Source organism: Anomaloglossus baeobatrachus, chromosome 6 (assembly GCF_048569485.1).
Source record: "Anomaloglossus baeobatrachus isolate aAnoBae1 chromosome 6, aAnoBae1.hap1, whole genome shotgun sequence".
NCBI lineage: Eukaryota > Metazoa > Chordata > Amphibia > Anura > Aromobatidae > Anomaloglossus > Anomaloglossus baeobatrachus.
Genome location: NC_134358.1, coordinates 9,529,334 through 9,551,547, shown reverse-complemented (window position 1 = coordinate 9,551,547; position 22,214 = coordinate 9,529,334). Strand labels below are relative to the sequence as shown.

The window sequence follows — 22,214 nt, the reverse complement described above, 5'->3', positions numbered from 1 at the left end:
GCATTACACACATCAGCCAGTAGATGGCAGCAGAGTGCACAGCACATTGATCAGTCCTCAGTGTCTACACATACAATGCATTACACACATCAGCCAGTAGATGGCAGCAGAGTGCACAGCACATTGATCACTCCTCAGTGTCTGCACATACAGTGCATTACACACATCAGCCAGTAGATGGCAGCAGAGTACACAGCACATTGATCAGTCCTCAGTGTCTACACATACAATGCATTACACACATCAGCCAGTAGATGGCAGCAGAGTGCACTGCACATTGATCACTCCTCAGTGTCCGCACATACAATGCATTACACACATCAGCCCGTAGATGGCAGCAGAGTGCACAGCACATTGATCACTCCTCAGTGTCCACACATACAATGCATTACACACATCAGCCAGTAGATGGCAGCAGAGAGCACAGCACATTGATCACTCCTCAGTGTCTGCACATACAATGCATTACACACATCAGCCAGTAGATGGCAGCAGAGTGCACAGCACATTGATCACTCCTCAGTGTCCGCACATACAATGCATTACACACATCAGCCAGTAGATGGCAGCAGAGTGCACAGCACATTGATCAGTCCTCAGTGTCCACACATACAATGCATTACACACATCAGCCAGTAGATGGCAGCAGAGTGCACAGCACATTGATCACTCCTCAGTGTCCACACATACAATGCATTACACACATCAGCCAGTAGATGGCAGCAGAGTACACAGCACATTGATCAGTCCTCAGTGTCTGCACATACAGTGCATTACACACATCAGCCAGTAGATGGCAGCAGAGTGCACAGCACATTGATCACTCCTCAGTGTCCACACATACAATGCATTACACACATCAGCCAGTAGATGGCAGCAGAGTGCACAGCACATTCATCACTCCTCAGTGTCCGCACATACAATGCATTACACACATCAGCCAGTAGATGGCAGCAGAGTGCACAGCACATTGATCAGTCCTCAGTGTCTGCACATACATTGCATTACACACATCAGCCAGTAGATGGCAGCAGAGTGCACAGCACATTGATCAGTCCTCAGTGTCTGCACATACAGTGCATTACACACATCAGCCAGTAGATGGCAGCAGAGTGCACAGCACATTGATCACTCCTCAGTGTCCGCACATACAATGCATTACACACATCAGCCAGTAGATGGCAGCAGAGTGCACAGCACATTGATCACTCCTCAGTGTCTGCACATACAATGCATTACACACATCAGCCAGTAGATGGCAGCAGAGTGCACAGCACATTGATCACTCCTCAGTGTCTGCACATACAATGCATTACACACATCAGCCAGTAGATGGCAGCAGAGTGCACAGCACATTGATCACTCCTCAGTGTCCACACATACAATGCATTACACACATCAGCCAGTAGATGGCAGCAGAGTGCACAGCACATTGATCACTCCTCAGTGTCTGCACATACAATGCATTACACACATCAGCCAGTAGATGGCAGCAGAGTGCACAGCACATTGATCACTCCTCAGTGTCTGCACATACAATGCATTACACACATCAGCCAGTAGATGGCAGCAGAGTGCACAGCACATTGATCAGTCCTCAGTGTCCGCACATACAATGCATTACACACATCAGCCAGTAGATGGCAGCAGAGTGCACAGCACATTGATCAGTCCTCAGTGTCTGCACATACAATGCATTACACACATCAGCCAGTAGATGGCAGCAGAGTACACAGCACATTGATCACTCCTCAGTGTCTGCACATACAATGCATTACACACATCAGCCAGTAGATGGCAGCAGAGTGCACAGCACATTGATCAGTCCTCAGTGTCCGCACATACAATGCATTACACACATCAGCCAGTAGATGGCAGCAGAGTGCACAGCACATTGATCACTCCTCAGTGTCTGCACATACAATGCATTACACACATCAGCCAGTAGATGGCAGCAGAGTGCACAGCACATTGATCAGTCCTCAGTGTCTGCACATACAATGCATTACACACATCAGCCAGTAGATGGCAGCAGAGTGCACAGCACATTGATCACTCCTCAGTGTCTGCACATACAATGCATTACACACATCAGCCAGTAGATGGCAGCAGAGTGCACAGCACATTGATCACTCCTCAGTGTCTGCACATACAATGCATTACACACATCAGCCAGTAGATGGCAGCAGAGTGCACAGCACATTGATCACTCCTCAGTGTCTGTCCATACAATGCATTACACACATCAGCCAGTAGATGGCAGCAGAGTGCACAGCACATTGATCAGTCCTCAGTGTCCGCACATACAATGCATTACACACATCAGCCAGTAGATGGCAGCAGAGTGCACAGCACATTGATCAGTCCTCAGTGTCTGCACATACAATGCATTACACACATCAGCCAGTAGATGGCAGCAGAGTACACAGCACATTGATCACTCCTCAGTGTCTGCACATACAATGCATTACACACATCAGCCAGTAGATGGCAGCAGAGTGCACAGCACATTGATCAGTCCTCAGTGTCCGCACATACAATGCATTACACACATCAGCCAGTAGATGGCAGCAGAGTGCACAGCACATTGATCACTCCTCAGTGTCTGCACATACAATGCATTACACACATCAGCCAGTAGATGGCAGCAGAGTGCACAGCACATTGATCAGTCCTCAGTGTCCACACATACAATGCATTACACACATCAGCCAGTAGATGGCAGCAGAGTACACAGCACATTGATCACTCCTCAGTGTCTGCACATACAATGCATTACACACATCAGCCAGTAGATGGCAGCAGAGTGCACAGCACATTGATCACTCCTCAGTGTCTGCACATACAATGCATTACACACATCAGCCAGTAGATGGCAGCAGAGTGCACAGCACATTGATCAGTCCTCAGTGTCCGCACATACAATGCATTACACACATCAGCCAGTAGATGGCAGCAGAGTGCACAGCACATTGATCACTCCTCAGTGTCTGCACATACAATGCATTACACACATCAGCCAGTAGATGGCAGCAGAGTACACAGCACATTGATCAGTCCTCAGTGTCTGCACATACAATGCATTACACACATCAGCCAGTAGATGGCAGCAGAGTGCACAGCACATTGATCACTCCTCAGTGTCTGCACATACAATGCATTACACACATCAGCCAGTAGATGGCAGCAGAGTGCACAGCACATTGATCACTCCTCAGTGTCTGCACATACAATGCATTACACACATCAGCCAGTAGATGGCAGCAGAGTGCACAGCACATTGATCAGTCCTCAGTGTCCACACATACAATGCATTACACACATCAGCCAGTAGATGGCAGCAGAGTACACAGCACATTGATCACTCCTCAGTGTCCGCACATACAATGCATTACACACATCAGCCAGTAGATGGCAGCAGAGTACACAGCACATTGATCACTCCTCAGTGTCTGCACATACAATGCATTACACACATCAGCCAGTAGATGGCAGCAGAGTGCACAGCACATTGATCACTCCTCAGTGTCTGCACATACAATGCATTACACACATCAGCCAGTAGATGGCAGCAGAGTGCACAGCACATTGATCAGTCCTCAGTGTCCGCACATACAATGCATTACACACATCAGCCAGTAGATGGCAGCAGAGTACACAGCACATTGATCACTCCTCAGTGTCCGCACATACAATGCATTACACACATCAGCCAGTAGATGGCAGCAGAGTGCACAGCACATTGATCACTCCTCAGTGTCTGCACATACAATGCATTACACACATCAGCCAGTAGATGGCAGCAGAGTGCACAGCACATTGATCACTCCTCAATGTCCACACATACAATGCATTATACACATCAGCCAGTAGATGGCAGCAGAGTGCACAGCACATTGATCACTCCTCAGTGTCCACACATACAATGCATTATACACATCAGCCAGTAGATGGCAGCAGAGTGCACAGCACATTGATCACTCCTCAGTGTCTGCACATACAATGCATTACACACATCAGCCAGTAGATGGCAGCAGAGTGCACAGCACATTGATCACTCCTCAGTGTCTGCACATACAATGCATTACACACATCAGCCAGTAGATGGCAGCAGAGTGCACAGCACATTGATCAGTCCTCAGTGTCCGCACATACAATGCATTACACACATCAGCCAGTAGATGGCAGCAGAGTACACAGCACATTGATCACTCCTCAGTGTCTGCACATACAATGCATTACACACATCAGCCAGTAGATGGCAGCAGAGTGCACAGCACATTGATCACTCCTCAGTGTCTGCACATACAATGCATTACACACATCAGCCAGTAGATGGCAGCAGAGTGCACAGCACATTGATCAGTCCTCAGTGTCCGCACATACAATGCATTACACACATCAGCCAGTAGATGGCAGCAGAGTGCACAGCACATTGATCACTCCTCAGTGTCCGCACATACAATGCATTATACACATCAGCCAGTAGATGGCAGCAGAGTGCACAGCACATTGATCAGTCCTCAGTGTCTGCACATACAATGCATTACACACATCAGCCAGTAGATGGCAGCAGAGTACACAGCACATTGATCACTCCTCAGTGTCCACACATACAATGCATTACACACATCAGCCAGTAGATGGCAGCAGAGTGCACAGCACATTGATCAGTCCTCAGTGTCTGCACATACAATGCATTACACACATCAGCCAGTAGATGGCAGCAGAGTGCACAGCACATTGATCACTCCTCAGTGTCCGCACATACAGTGCATTACACACATCAGCCAGTAGATGGCAGCAGAGTGCACAGCACATTGATCACTCCTCAGTGTCCACACATACAGTGCATTACACACATCAGCCAGTAGATGGCAGCAGAGTGCACAGCACATTGATCACTCCTCAGTGTCTGCACATACAATGCATTACACACATCAGCCAGTAGATGGCAGCAGAGTGCACAGCACATTGATCACTCCTCAGTGTCCACACATACAGTGCATTATACACATCAGCCAGTAGATGGCAGCAGAGTGCACAGCACATTGATCACTCCTCAGTGTCTGCACATACAGTGCATTACACACATCAGCCAGTAGATGGCAGCAGAGTGCACAGCACATTGATCAGTCCTCAGTGTCTGCACATACAATGCATTACACACATCAGCCAGTAGATGGCAGCAGAGTGCACAGCACATTGATCACTCCTCAGTGTCTGCACATACAATGCATTACACACATCAGCCAGTAGATGGCAGCAGAGTGCACAACACATTGATCACTCCTCAGTGTCCGCACATACAATGCATTACACACATCAGCCAGTAGATGGCAGCAGAGTGCACAGCACATTGATCAGTCCTCAGTGTCTGCACATACAATGCATTACACACATCAGCCAGTAGATGGCAGCAGAGTGCACAGCACATTGATCACTCCTCAGTGTCCACACATACAATGCATTACACACATCAGCCAGTAGATGGCAGCAGAGTGCACAGCACATTGATCAGTCCTCAGTGTCTGCACATACAATGCATTACACACATCAGCCAGTAGATGGCAGCAGAGTGCACAGCACATTGATCACTCCTCAGTGTCTGCACATACAATGCATTACACACATCAGCCAGTAGATGGCAGCAGAGTGCACAGCACATTGATCAGTCCTCAGTGTCCGCACATACAATGCATTACACACATCAGCCAGTAGATGGCAGCAGAGTACACAGCACATTGATCAGTCCTCAGTGTCCGCACATACAATGCATTACACACATCAGCCAGTAGATGGCAGCAGAGTGCACAGCACAATGATAAGTCCTCAGTGTCTGCACATACAATGCATTACACACATCAGCCAGTAGATGGCAGCAGAGTGCACAGCACATTGATCACTCCTCAGTGTCCACACATACAATGCATTACACACATCAGCCAGTAGATGGCAGCAGAGTGCACAGCACATTGATCACTCCTCAGTGTCCACACATACACTGCATTACACACATCAGCCAGTAGATGGCAGCAGAGTGCACAGCACATTGCTCACTCCTCAGTGTCCACACATACAATGCATTACACACATCAGCCAGTAGATGGCAGCAGAGTGCACAGCACATTGATCAGTCCTCAGTGTCCGCACATACAATGCATTACACACATCAGCCAGTAGATGGCAGCAGAGTGCACAGCACATTGATCACTCCTCAGTGTCCGCACATACAATGCATTACACACATCAGCCAGTAGATGGCAGCAGAGTACACAGCACATTGATCACTCCTCAGTGTCCGTACATACAATGCATTACACACATCAGCCAGTAGATGGCAGCAGAGTACACAGCACATTGATCACTCCTCAGTGTCTGCACATACAATGCATTACACACATCAGCCAGTAGATGGCAGCAGAGTGCACAGCACATTGATCACTCCTCAGTGTCCGCACATACAATGCATTACACACATCAGCCAGTAGATGACAGCAGAGTACACAGCACATTGATCAGTCCTCAGTGTCCGCACATACAATGCATTACACACATCAGCCAGTAGATGGCATCAGAGTACACAGCACATTGATCAGTCCTCAGTGTCTGCACATACAATGCATTACACACATCAGCCAGTAGATGGCAGCAGAGTACACAGCACATTGATCACTCCTCAGTGTCCACACATACAATGCATTACACACATCAGCCAGTAGATGGCAGCAGAGTACACAGCACATTGATCACTCCTCAGTGTCTGCACATACAATGCATTACACACATCAGCCAGTAGATGGCAGCAGAGTACACAGCACATTGATCACTCCTCAGTGTCTGCACATACAATGCATTACACACATCAGCCAGTAGATGGCAGCAGAGTACACAGCACATTGATCAGTCCTCAGTGTCCACACATACAATGCATTACACACATCAGCCAGTAGATGGCAGCAGAGTGCACAGCACATTGATCAGTCCTCAGTGTCTGCACATACAATGCATTACACACATCAGCCAGTAGATGGCAGCAGAGTGCACAGCACATTGATCACTCCTCAGTGTCTGCACATACAGTGCATTACACACATCAGCCAGTAGATGGCAGCAGAGTGCACAGCACATTGATCACTCCTCAGTGTCCACACATACAATGCATTACACACATCAGCCAGTAGATGGCAGCAGAGTACACAGCACATTGATCAGTCCTCAGTGTCCACACATACAATGCATTACACACATCAGCCAGTAGATGGCAGCAGAGTGCACAGCACATTGATCAGTCCTCAGTGTCTGCACATACAATGCATTACACACATCAGCCAGTAGATGGCAGCAGAGTGCACAGCACATTGATCAGTCCTCAGTGTCCACACATACAATGCATTACACACATCAGCCAGTAGATGGCAGCAGAGTACACAGCACATTGATCAGTCCTCAGTGTCTGCACATACAATGCATTACACACATCAGCCAGTAGATGGCAGCAGAGTACACAGCACATTGATCAGTCCTCAGTGTCTGCACATACAATGCATTACACACATCAGCCAGTAGATGGCAGCAGAGTACACAGCACATTGATCAGTCCTCAGTGTCTGCACATACAATGCATTACACACATCAGCCAGTAGATGGCAGCAGAGTGCACAGCACATTGATCACTCCTCAGTGTCCACACATACAATGCATTACACACATCAGCCAGTAGATGGCAGCAGAGTGCACAGCACATTGATCAGTCCTCAGTGTCCACACATACACTGCATTACACACATCAGCCAGTAGATGGCAGCAGAGTGCACAGCACATTGATCAGTCCTCAGTGTCTGCACATACAATGCATTACACACATCAGCCAGTAGATGGCAGCAGAGTACACAGCACATTGATCACTCCTCAGTGTCCACACATACAATGCATTACACACATCAGCCAGTAGATGGCAGCAGAGTGCACAGCACATTGATCACTCCTCAGTGTCCACACATACAATGCATTACACACATCAGCCAGTAGATGGCAGCACAGTGCACAGCACATTGATCAGTCCTCAGTGTCTGCACACACAATGCATTACACACATCAGCCAGTAGATGGCAGCAGAGTGCACAGCACATTGATCACTCCTCAGTGTCCACACATACAATGCATTACACACATCAGCCAGTAGATGGCAGCAGAGTGCACAGCACATTGATCACTCCTCAGTGTCCACACATACAATGCATTACACACATCAGCCAGTAGATGGCAGCAGAGTGCACAGCACATTGATCACTCCTCAGTGTCCACACATACAATGCATTACACACATCAGCCAGTAGATGGCAGCAGAGTACACAGCACATTGATCACTCCTCAGTGTCCACACATACAGTGCATTACACACATCAGCCAGTAGATGGCAGCAGAGTGCACAGCACATTGATCAGTCCTCAGTGTCCACACATACAATGCATTACACACATCAGCCAGTAGATGGCAGCAGAGTGCACAGCACATTGATCAGTCCTCAGTGTCCACACATACACTGCATTACACACATCAGCCAGTAGATGGCAGCAGAGTACACAGCACATTGATCACTCTCAGTGTCCACACATACAATGCATTACACACATCAGCCAGTAGATGGCAGCAGAGTGCACAGCACATTGATCACTCCTCAGTGTCCACACATACAATGCATTACACACATCAGCCAGTAGATGGCAGCAGAGTACACAGCACATTGATCACTCCTCAGTGTCCACACATACAATGCATTACACACATCAGCCAGTAGATGGCAGCAGAGTGCACAGCACATTGATCACTCCTCAGTGTCCACACATACAATGCATTACACACATCAGCCAGTAGATGGCAGCAGAGTGCACAGCACATTGATCAGTCCTCAGTGTCCACACATACAATGCATTACACACATCAGCCAGTAGATGGCAGCAGAGTGCACAGCACATTGATCAGTCCTCAGTGTCCACACATACAATGCATTACACACATCAGCCAGTAGATGGCAGCAGAGTACACAGCACATTGATCAGTCCTCAGTGTCTGCACATACAATGCATTACACACATCAGCCAGTAGATGGCAGCAGAGTACACAGCACATTGATCAGTCCTCAGTGTCTGCACATACAATGCATTACACACATCAGCCAGTAGATGGCAGCAGAGTGCACAGCACATTGATCAGTCCTCAGTGTCTGCACATACAATGCATTACACACATCAGCCAGTAGATGGCAGCAGAGTACACAGCACATTGATCAGTCCTCAGTGTCTGCACATACAATGCATTACACACATCAGCCAGTAGATGGCAGCAGAGTGCACAGCACATTGATCACTCCTCAGTGTCTGCACATACAATGCATTATACATCACAGCGCACAGTCATCCTGGCACACTGGAACAGATCTACAGCCACATAACAACAGGTCCCTCAGCTGCAGTAGGATGAGAATCCTGATACCGTAGATTAGATTCTAGTTTTCTTCCTGCACTGATTGTAGGGATGAATGAGAGAAGACGCGCAGCTGTTATACGAGACTCCTCCATCTTACCTTTACACTGATCGCAGACGATGCAGCGACACAGATGTTGGCTTTTCTTACAGCTGTGGTGCAATCCATGAGATGCAGAATAAACTCTGTGCGGCACATGTCTGATCCGTGCTTATTCTCAGGCTGTGAGGGCTCCACCAGAGTCGGGGGGCACCATAGGGACTGCTGTTGTGCACTGGTCCTTCAATATCTCTGGGGGTCTCCTGGGGTCTGACACTGCCACTCTCTGCCCGGCCTAGACTTTATGACGCCAGGTTGCCCCGGCCTCTTTGTATGGATATTCCGGAGAAGGAGCAGGGTAGGAGGACGGGTGGAGGACATTTCATGATGTTCTTGCTTCTCTCCACAGGAAAACCCTTTAACCCTGTGATGTTCACGGGCAGCGCTGTGGGAAATATCATCAGCTCTGTGCTATTTGGGGAGCACTTTGATTACGAGGACGAGAAGCTGCAAGAACTTCTGTTATCTACGTCCAGACATATCAGAGGGATCACATCTCGACTAAACACGGTTGTCTATTATTATATTATTATGGGGCCACTTTCTCCAGAGCATCAGGCTGCTCCATAGTCTTATCATAGAATCACATTGTGTATGTCCGATTTTAACTTTCCATTAGAGATGAGTGGATCCATCCACGGAAGATCGACTTTGAACCACATTCCCTTACATTTATAGGTCCCTGTGAATTTGAACATTTTGCAATTAGATCCATGAGGATCAGTAAATAAAATACCCAGTGGAACTTCCCACAATGCTGAAGACCCGGAGAGCGAGATAACAATGTCAGGCGCGGCCCATAATGACATGCAGATATCATATCATGGGGCAAGAGCAGCCAATTGGGGGACTGTGATAGGAGCTAGAAAAGATGAGTGACGGCCAAGGAGCCCTAATTTAGGAATTTATAGCCTAAAATCAGAGCACACAGAGATGGGAAAAGGTCTAATCTGATTGCACTGCACTACTGCAGTGCTAAGCCACGCTAAAAATTGAAGAGAGTGCTAGTCTGTGAGTAATCAAATCAATAATCAATAGATTAAAGTGGTATGGAGGTGCTGGGGCTACATAATCAGTGTGATATATAGGGAGGTGCTGGACCTGCCAAGTCAGTGTGATATATAGGGAGGTGTTGTATCTGCATAATCAGTGTAATACATAGGGAGGTGCTGTAGCTGCCTATTCAGTGGGATATATAGGGAGTTGGTGTAGCTGTATAATCAGTGTGATATATAGGAGGTGCTGTAGCTGTATAATCAGTGTGATATATAGAGAGGTGCTGTAGATGTATAATCAGGGTGATATATAGGGTGGCGCTTTAGCTGTATATTCAGTGTAATATATAGGCAGGTATTCTATCTGCATAATCAGTGTGATATATAGGAGTTGCTGTAGCTGCATAATCAGTATGATATATAGGGAGGTGCTGTATCTGCATAATCAGCGTGATATATAGGGAGGTGCTGTAGCTGTATAATCAGTATGATATATAGGGAGGTGCTGTATCTGCATAATCAGCGTGATATATAGGGAGGTGCTGTAGCTGCATAATCAGTATGATATGTAAGGAGATGCTGTATCTGCATACTCAGTGTGATACATAGGGAGGTGCTATAGCTGCATATTTAGTGTGATATATAGCGAGGTGGTGTAGATGTGTAATCAGGGTGATATATAGGGAGGTGCTGTAGTTGTATAATCAGTGCAATATATAGGGAGGTGCTGTAGCTACATAATCAGCATGAAATAGAGAGGCTCTGATCTGCATAATCAATGTGATATATAAGGAGGTGCTGGACCTGCTGAGTCAGTGTGATATATAATGGGAGGTGCTGGACCTGCAGAGTTGGTGTGATGTATAGGGAGGTGCCATAGCTGCATAATCAGTGTGATATATAGGGAGGTGCTGTAGCTGCATAATCAGTGTGATATATCAGGAGGTGCTGTAGCTGCATAATCAGTGTGATATATCAGGAGGTGCTGTAGCTGAATAATTAATGTAATATATAGGGAGGTGCTATAGGTGTATCGTCCCTATATATCACTGATTATACAGCTACATCTCCTCCTATATATCATACAGATTTTCTAACTACAGCACCTCCCTATATATTACATTAATTATTCAGCTACAGCACCTCCTGAAAAATCACACTGATTATGCAGCTACAGCACCTCCCTATATATCACACTGATTATGCAGCTATAGCACCTCCCTATATATCACACTAATTATGTAGCTACAGCACCTCTCTATATATCACACTGATTATGTAGCTACAGCACCTCCCTATATATCACATTGATTAGTGTGATATATAGAGGTGCTGTAGCTACAAATCAGTGTGATATACAGAGAGGTGCTGTAGCTGTATAATCACTCAGTGTGATATATACAAAGGTGCTGTAGCTGTGTAATCAATGTAATATATAGGGAAGTGCTGTAGTGGTATAATCAGTGTGATATATAGGATGGAGGTGTAGCTGTATATTCAATGTGATATATAGGGAGGTGCCGTAGCTGCATAATCAGTGGGATATATAGGGAGGTGCTGTAGCTGTATAGTAACCCAGTGTGATATAGTGAAGTTCTGTAGCTGTACAGTCATGTAGTGTGATATATAGGGAAGTTCTGTAGCTGCATAATCAATGTGATATGGAGGGAGGTGCTGTAGCTGTACAATCAATGTAATATATAGTGAGGTGCTGTAGCTGTATAATCAATGGAATATATAGGGAGGTGATGCATCTGTATAATCAATTTAATACTTAGGAAGGTGCTGTAGCAGTATAATCAATGTGATATACAGGGAAGTGCTGTAGTTGCTGTAGTTGTATACTCAGTGTGATATATAGGGAGGTGTTGTAGCTGTGTAATCAGTGTGATATATAGGGAGGTGTTGCAGCTGTATAATCAGTGGGATATATAGGGTGGAGCTATAGCTGTATATTCAGTGTGATATATAGGGAGGTGCTGTAGCTATATAATCAGTGTGATATTTAGGGAGGTATTGTAGCTGTATAATAATCAGTGTGATATATAGGGAGGTGTTGTAGCTGTGTAATCAGTGTGATATATAGGGAGGTGTTGCAGCTGTATAATCAGTGGGATATATTGGGTGGAGCTATAGCTGTATATTCAGTGTGATATATAGGGAGGTGCTATAGCTGTATAATCAATGTGATATATAGGGAGGTGCTGTAGCTGTGTAATCAATTTAATACTTAGGAGGGTGCTGTAGTAGTATAATCAATGTGATATATAGAGAAGTGCTGTAGTTGTATAATCAGTATGATATGTAGGGAGGTGCTGTAGCTGTTTAATCAATGTAATACAGAAAAAGGTACTGTAGCTGTATAATCAATGTGATATATAGGGAAGTACTGTAGCTGTATAATCAGTGTGATATATAGGGAGGTGTTGCAGCTGTATAATCAATGTGATTCATAGGGAGGTGCTGTAGCGGTATAGTCACTCTGTGTAATATATAGAGAGGGGCTGTAGCTGCATAATCAATGAAATATATAGGGAGGTGATGCATCTGTATAATCAATTTAATACTTAGGAAGGTGCTGTAGCAGTATAATCAATGTGATATATAGGGAAGTGCTGTAGTTGCTGTAGTTGTATAATCAGTGTGATATATAGGGAGGTGTTGTAGCTGTGTTATCAGTGTGATACATAAGGAGGTACTGTAGCTGTATAATTAGTGTGATATATAGGGAGGTGCTGTAGCTGTATAATCAGTGTGATATAAACGGAGGTGCTGTAGCTGTATAATCAATGTGATATATAGGGAGGTGCTGTAGCTGTATATTCAGTGTGATATATAGGGAGGTGCTGTAACTGTATAATCAGTGTGATATGTAGGGAGGTGCTGTAGCTGTCTAATCAATGTAATACAGAAGAAGGTACTGTAGCTGTATAATCAATGTGATATATAGGGAAGTACTGTAGCTGTATAATCAGTGTGATATATAGGGAGGTGTTGCTGCTGTATAATCAATGTGATTCATAGGGAGGTGCTGTAGCGGTATAGTCACTCAGTGTAATATATAGAGAGGTTCTGTAGCTGCATAATCAATGGATATATAGGGAGGTGTTGTAGCTGTATTATCAGTGTGATACATAAGGAGGTGTTTTAGCTGTATAATCAGTGTGATATAAAGGGAGGTTTTGTAGCTGTTTAATCAATGTGATATATAGGGTGGAGCTGTAGCTGTATATTCAGTGTGATATATAGGGAGGTTTTGTAGCTGTTTAATCAGTGTGATATATAGGGAGGTGTTGCAGCTATATATTCAGTGTGATAGATAGGGAGGTGCTGTAGCTGTATAATCAGTGTGATATATAAAGAAGTGCTGTAGTTGTATAATCGATGTGATATACAGATATGCTGTAGCCGTATTGTTGACAGCAGCTCACAGGCAACTTCTGCATGCAATAAAGCTTGTTGGTTGGCTATGCTACACTCTTTCGTCAAGCTTTCTTAGCATACGAACAGTACTCAAACTTGAAACTCAGACACAGACTTTTTTTTTTTGCAGTTCATGTTTGGACTTATAGGGAGGTGCAGTAGCTGCATAATTAGCGTGATATATAGAGAGGTGCTGTAGGTGTATAGTCACTAAGTGTGATATAATGAAGTTCTGTAGCTTTATAGTCACGTAGTGTGATATATAGGGAGTTGCTGTAGCTGTATAATCAATGTGATATAGAGAGAAATACTGTAACTGTATAATCAGTGTGATATGTAGAGAGGTGCTGTAGGTGTATGAGTGTGATATATAGGGAGGTGCTGTAGCTGTATAATCAGTGTGATTTATAGGGAGGTGCTGTAGGTGTATCGTCACTCATTATCATCTAGTGAAGTTTTGTAGCTGTATCGTCATGTAGTGTGATGTATAGAGAGGTGCTGTAGGTGTATAGTCACTCAGTGTCATGTAGTGAAGTTCTGTAGCTTTATAGTCACATAGTGTGATATATAAGGTGAGCTGTAGCTGTATAATCAATGTGATATATAGGGAGGTGTTGTAGCTATATTATCAGTGTGATAAAGGGAGGTGCTGTAGCTGTATAATCAGTGTGATATATAGGGAGGTGCTGTAGCTGTATAATCAGTGTGATATATAGGGAAGTGCTGTAGATGTATAATCAGTGTGATATATATGGAGGAGCTGTAGCTGTATAATCAGTGTGATATATAGGGAGGTGTTGCAGCTATATATTCAGTGTGATATATAGGGAGGTGCTGTAGCTGTATAATCAGTGTGATATATAAAGAAGTGCTGTAGTTGTATAATCGATGTGATATACAGATATGCTGTAGCCGTATTGTTCACAGCAGCTTACAGGCAACCTCTGCATGCAATAAAGCTTGTTGGTTGGCTATGCTACACTCTTTCATCAAGCTTTCTTAGCATACGAACAGTACTCAAACTTGAAACTCAGACACAGACTTTTTTTTACAGGCCATGCTTGGACTTATAGGGAGATGCAGTAGCTGCATAATCAGTGTGATATATAGAGAGGTGCTGTAGGTGTATAGTCACTAAGTGTGATATAATGAAGTTCTGTAGCTTTATAGTCACATAGTGTGATATATAGGGAATTGCAGTAGCTGTATAATCAATGTGATATAGAGGGAAATACTGTAATTGTATAATCAGTGTGATATGTAGAGAGGTGCTGTAGGTGTATGAGTGTGATATATAGGGAGGTGCTTTAGCTGTATAATCAGTGTGATTTATAGGGAGGTGCTGTAGGTTTACAGTCAATCAGTGTCATGTTGTGACGTTCTGTAGCTGCATAGTCACATAGTGTGATATATAAGGGTGAGCTGTAGCTGTATAATCAATGTCATATATAGGGAGGTGTTGTAGCTGTATAATCAGTGTGATATAGGGTGATGCTGTAGTTGTATAGTAAAGTAGTGTGATATATAGGGAGGCGCTGTACCTGTATAGTCAGATTGTATGATATATAGGGAGGTGCTGTAACTGTATAGTCACATTGTGTGATATATAGGGAGGTGCTGTAGCTGTATAGTAAAGTAGTGTGATATATAGGGAGGTGCTGTACCTGTATAGTCACATTGTGTGATATATAGGGAGGTGCTGTTGCTGTATAGTAAAGTAGTGTAGTGTGATATATAGGGAGGTGCTGTACCTGTATAGTCACATTGTGTGATATATAGGGAGGTGCTGTAGCTGTATAGTCACTTAGACAGTGAATTGAGTGTTCTGTGATATCCTGCAGTAACAACACCTCAATAACAGGAATGAAGGAAGACAGCTTAAGTCCCCTGTTTCTTAATCTTGGTACTAAACAAAAATCCTGAAACCAAAGTTTGTCATAGAAAGTGAGCTTCCGGATTGTGAGATGGAAGAGCTTTAATGATTTTTATAAAAAAAAATGTATAAGCTAAAGCATAAGAAAAATTTCCATAATCCAGAAATTTAAACCGTCTATTAATCTAGTGTATGTGTTGGAAAAACAGATTTGTTTCTCCCCACATTTTCTTATTGTATTAGTCCAATATTAGACACACGCACGCTATGATAATACCGCTTTTAGTTACCACCTGTAACTATCTGGTTTCCCTTAGTCATATATAGAGATGATAGAACCCAAAACTGCGGTGGTCGGGTTTTGGACTCAAATATAGACTTAAAAAAAAAATTTGTATTTGGGTTTGGCGCTCGAGTATTGTTTGTATCCTAATAAAGTTCATTATTTTTAATTTATTTTTTATTAATTAAATATTTTTTATTTTTTTTTATTTAATTTATTTTTGATAACCAGCGCATCTAAAATAGACAGGTTTGAGCTGCGACCCACCATTGTCTGCTTCACCTGCGGTGGTTATCAAATAACGCATCTCCTAATATGTCTTCAGTCCTCCTGCTTGGACCTCTCATTCTTCTGTTTTGTCCTCTACAGCTCTGCAATATTTTCCCGATTCTTCTGAAGTTTCCGATCATCAAGCAAAGAGTCTTTAGGGAAAGCGAATTTCTCCAAAAGTTTGTGACAAAATATATTGAAAATCACAAAAAGACTCTGAATCCGGAGTCACCGCGGGACTTCATAGACCATTTCCTGCTGAAGATAAAGGAGGTAACGGGAATCGTACGAGGCGGATGAGAAGTATTTATAATATTATTGATGTTACGTGACGGAGTATTACACGCCAAAACCGAGGAAATAGAGGAAAGTCCAAAATCCTATAAAAGCGCAACCAGGTTCAGCTCTAGGAAGAAGAGGACAAACATGAACGGAGGGCTGAAAAGCCTAATCCTAGACCTAATCTACTGTCCCTCATAGTAATGATTAGGGGTTGTCAGAAAACGTCTGTCCCCAGGTGCAGTTTACAAAAACAAACAAACTGTGCTTTACTCACCCTCCCCGGGTCGACCATTGAGTCTTCACTGATTGGTGTCCCGGGGACTGTTGTCTGCTGACGTCATATTGACGGCACTTGCAGCCAATCATCATGCTGTCTTCTCAGGCAGGGGCCACTGGGCAGCGCTGTCGACGCAGCAACGGAGACTCAGAGATGGACCCAGGGAGGGTGAGTAAAGCTCAGCTTGTTCAAAGCAAAATGTAGTGGAGGAATGAGCTTTCTGAAAATTGAAAACCCTGTTAATCTACTTAAATAAAAAATCTTTACTGACAGCCTGTAAGATACACTGAACGGCCACTTTATTAGAGACCGCTGCCTTCAAGATTGGAGTTTACCTGGCTAAAAAATAGAATGACAAAGGAGGATGTGAAGAATAGCTCTGATGAAAGGATCAGAGGAGGATGTGAAGAATAGCTCTGATGAAAGGATCAGAGGGGGATGTGAAGAATAGCTCTGATGAAAGGATTAGAGGAGTATGGGAAGAATAGCTCTGATGAAAGGATCAGAGGAGGATGTGAAGAATCATTGTGATGAATAGTGTCAGAGGAGGTGAAGAATCATTCTGAAGAATAGGGTCAGAAGGGGTTGAGAATAATCATTCTGAGGAAATGATCAGAGGAGGATGTGAAGAATTATTCTGATGACTAGGGTCAGAAGGGGTTGAGAAGAAAATATCTGATGTAAGGATCAGAGGAGGATGTGAAGAATCATTCTGATGACTAGGGTCAGAGGGGGTTGAAAAGAATTGTTCTGATGTAAAGAATAAGATATCAAGAATCAATCTGATGAAAAGTTAAGAATAGAATGTGAAGAATTGTTCTGATAAAATCATCAGAGAAGGCTGTCAAGAATCGTGAAAGGTTCAGAGGGGAATGTTAATAATCGTTTTGAAAACAGAGGTCAGAAGAGGTCAGAGGATAATGTGAATAATGATTGTGATGAACAGACGGGAACAGTCTAGAAAATTGGAGAAACATTTGATGCTGATGTGTAAACGCGTCCTTCATTAACACAAATGCGCTGTAACTGCAGCCGAGCGCCTCCATTATTGTGTAACGGAAAGAGAAAAGTGAATCGAGTGGACAAAAGAGAGGAAAACGCATCACTGAGCAGTGGAAAGAGTCCTCCTCAGACTCCTCCAGACTCCTGCGGCCCCATGCTGAGGGGAGGTCAGGATCGGTGCAGGCAGCAGGAATGATTGCAACTTACTATAATCCTGGAGGAGGTGGCGTAATGTGGAGGAAGATTTCCTAGGGCACTCTGCCTCCTCTGATACCTGGATTAATGTTTCCCTTTTATTTGGCTGGAGGAGTTAGTGTAATGGTGATTGGATGGTTTTCTTTGGACACTGCCTCCTCTGATACCTGTGGATGGATGTCCTCTTCCTGAGAGGCTGGAGGAGGTGGAGTAATTATGTTTAAATGGTTTTCTTTGGGCACCCTGGCTCCTCTGATACCTGTGGATTGGTGATCCCTTCCTATTTGGCTGGAGGAGGTGGAGTAATGGTGATTGGATGGTTCTCTTTGGGCACACTGGCTCCTCTGATACCTGTGGATTGATGATCCCTTCCTATTTGGCTGGAGGAGGTGGAGTAATGGTGATTGGATGGTTCTCTTTGGGCACCCTGGCTCCTCTGATACCTGTGGATTGGTGATCCCTTCCTATTTGGCTGGAGGAGGTGGAGTAATGGTGATTGGATGGTTCTCTTTGGGCACACTGGCTCCTCTGATACCTGTGGATTGATGATCCCTTCCTATTTGGCTGGAGGAGGTGGAGTAATGGTGATTGGATGGTTCTCTTTGGGCAACCTGGCTCCTCTGATACCTGTGGATTGGTGATCCCTTCCTATTTGGCTGGAGGAGGTGGAGTAATGGTGATTGGATGGTTCTCTTTGGGCACCCTGGCTCCTCTGATACCTGTGGATTGGTGATCCCTTCCTATTTGGCTGGAGGAGGTGGAGTAATGGTGATTGGATGGTTCTCTTTGGGCACCCTGGCTCCTCTGATACCTGTGGATTGGTGATCCCTTCCTATTTGGCTGGAGGAGGTGGAGTAATGGTGATTGGATGGTTCTCTTTGGGCACCCTGGCTCCTCTGATACCTGTGGATTGGTGATCCCTTCCTATTTGGCTGGAGGAGGTGGAGTAATTATGTTTAGATGGTTTTCTTTGGGCACCCTGGCTCCTCTGATACCTGTGGATTGATGATCCCTTCCTATTTGGCTGGAGGAGGTGGAGTAATGGTGATTGGATGGTTCTCTTTGGGAACCCTGGCTCCTCTGATACCTGTGGATTGGTGATCCCTTCCTATTTGGCTGGAGGAGGTGGAGTAATGGTGATTGGATGGTTCTCTTTGGGCACCCTGGCTCCTCTGATACCTGTGGATTGGTGATCCCTTCCTATTTGGCTGGAGGAGGTGGAGTAATGGTGATTGGATGGTTCTCTTTGGGCAACCTGGCTCCTCTGATACCTGTGGATTGGTGATCCCTTCCTATTTGGCTGGAGGAGGTGGAGTAATGGTGATTGGATGGTTCTCTTTGGGCACCCTGGCTCCTCTGATACCTGTGGATTGGTGATCCCTTCCTATTTGGCTGGAGGAGGTGGAGTAATGGTGATTGGATGGTTCTCTTTGGGCACCCTGGCTCCTCTGATACCTGTGGATTGGTGATCCCTTCCTATTTGGCTGGAGGAGGTGGAGTAATGGTGATTGGATGGTTCTCTTTGGGCACCCTGGCTCCTCTGATACCTGTGGATTGGTGATCCCTTCCTATTTGGCTGGAGGAGGTGGAGTAATTATGTTTAGATGGTTTTCTTTGGGCACCCTGGCTCCTCTGATACCTGTGGATTGATGATCCCTTCCTATTTGGCTGGAGGAGGTGGAGTAATGGTGATTGGATGGTTCTCTTTGGGCACCCTGGCTCCTCTGATACCTGTGGATTGGTGATCCCTTCCTATTTGGCTGGAGGAGGTGGAGTAATGGTGATTGGATGGTTCTCTTTGGGCACCCTGGCTCCTCTGATACCTGTGGATTGGTGATCCCTTCCTATTTGGCTGGAGGAGGTGGAGTAATTATGTTTAGATGGTTTTCTTTGGGCACCCTGGCTCCTCTGATACCTGTGGATTGATGATCCCTTCCTATTTGGCTGGAGGAGGTGGAGTAATGGTGATTGGATGGTTCTCTTTGGGCACCCTGGCTCCTCTGATACCTGTGGATTGATGATCCCTTCCTATTTGGCTGGAGGAGGTGGAGTAATGGTGATTTGATGGTTCTCTTTGGGCACCCTGGCTCCTCTGATACCTGTGGATTGATGATCCCTTCCTATTTGGCTGGAGGAGGTTGAGTAATGGTGATTGGATGGTTCTCTTTGGGCACCCTGGCTCCTCTGATACCTGTGGATTGATGATCCCTTCCTATTTGTCTGGAGGAGGTAAAGTAATGGCGATTGGATGGTTCTCTTTGGGCACCCTGGCTCCTCTGATACCTGTGGATTGATGATCCCTTCCTATTTGTCTGGAGGAGGTGGAGTAATGGAGATTGGATGGTTCTCTTTGGGCACCCTGGCTCCTCTGATGCCTGTGGATTGATGATCCCTTCCTATTTGGCTGGAGGAGCTGGAGTAATGGTGATTGGATGGTTCTCTTTGGGCACCCTGGCTTCTCTGATACCTGTGGATTGATGATCCCTTCCTATTTGACTGGAGGAGGTGGAGTAATGGTGATTGGATGGTTCTCTTTGGGCACCCTGGCTCCTCTGATACCTGTGGATTGATGATCCCTTCCTATTTGTCTGGAGGAGGTGGAGTAATGGCGATTGAATGGTTCTCTTTGGGCACCCTGGCTCCTCTGATACCTGTGGATTGATGATCCCTTCCTATTTGTCTGGAGGAGGTGGAGTAATGGCGATTGAATGGTTCTCTTTGGGCACCCTGGCTCCTCTGATACCTGTGGATTGATGATCCCTTCCTATTTGTCTGGAGGAGGTGGAGTAATGGTGATTGGATGGTTCTCTTTGGGCACCCTGGCTCCTCTGATACCTGTGGATTGATGATCCCTTCCTATTTGGCTGGAGGAGGTTGAGTAATGGTGATTGGATGGTTCTCTTTGGGCACCCTGGCTCCTCTGATACCTGTGGATTGATGATCCCTTCCTATTTGGCTGGAGGAGGTGGAGTAATGGTGATTGGATGGTTCTCTTTGGGCACCCTGGCTCCTCTGATACCTGTGGATTGGTGATCCCTTCCTATTTGGCTGGAGGAGGTGGAGTAATGGTGATTGGATGGTTCTCTTTGGGCACCCTGGCTCCTCTGATACCTGTGGATTGGTGATCCCTTCCTATTTGGCTGGAGGAGGTGGAGTAATGGTGATTGGATGGTTCTCTTTGGGCACCCTGGCTCCTCTGATACCTGTGGATTGGTGATCCCTTCCTATTTGGCTGGAGGAGGTGGAGTAATTATGTTTAGATGGTTTTCTTTGGGCACCCTGGCTCCTCTGATACCTGTGGATTGATGATCCCTTCCTATTTGGCTGGAGGAGGTGGAGTAATGGTGATTGGATGGTTCTCTTTGGGCACCCTGGCTCCTCTGATACCTGTGGATTGATGATCCCTTCCTATTTGGCTGGAGGAGGTGGAGTAATGGTGATTGGATGGTTCTCTTTGGGCACCCTGGCTCCTCTGATACCTGTGGATTGATGATCCCTTCCTATTTGTCTGGAGGAGGTAAAGTAATGGCGATTGGATGGTTCTGTTTGGGCACCCTGGCTCCTCTGATACCTGTGGATTGATGATCCCTTCCTATTTGTCTGGAGGAGGTGGAGTAATGGAGATTGGATGGTTCTCTTTGGGCACCCTGGCTCCTCTGATGCCTGTGGATTGATGATCCCTTCCTATTTGGCTGGAGGAGGTGGAGTAATGGTGATTGGATGGTTCTCTTTGGGCACCCTGGCTCCTCTGATACCTGTGGATTGATGATCCCTTCCTATTTGTCTGGAGGAGGTGGAGTAATGGCGATTGAATGGTTCTCTTTGGGCACCCTGGCTCCTCTGATACCTGTGGATTGATGATCCCTTCCTATTTGTCTGGAGGAGGTGGAGTAATGGGGATTGGATGGTTCTCTTTGGGCACCCTGGCTCCTCTGATACCTGTGGATTGATGATCCCTTCCTATTTGTCTGGAGGAGATGGAGTAATGGCGATTGAATGGTTCTCTTTGGGCACCCTGGCTCCTCTGA

At 45.4% G+C, this 22,214-nt stretch overlaps 1 protein-coding gene across 8 annotated transcripts in view; it reads left to right on the top strand.

The window, feature by feature from the left end:
* Positions 1-22,214, top strand: part of LOC142316932 (cytochrome P450 2C3-like) — a 217,685-nt gene that overhangs the window by 126,221 nt on the left and 69,250 nt on the right. For all 8 annotated transcript variants that reach the window (XM_075352714.1, XM_075352707.1, XM_075352709.1 and 5 more), the window contains 2 exons: positions 9,936-10,096; positions 16,530-16,703. In XM_075352714.1, coding sequence (XP_075208829.1) covers positions 9,936-10,096; positions 16,530-16,703 — 335 coding nt within the window. The remainder of the gene's footprint in view (positions 1-9,935; positions 10,097-16,529; positions 16,704-22,214) is intronic.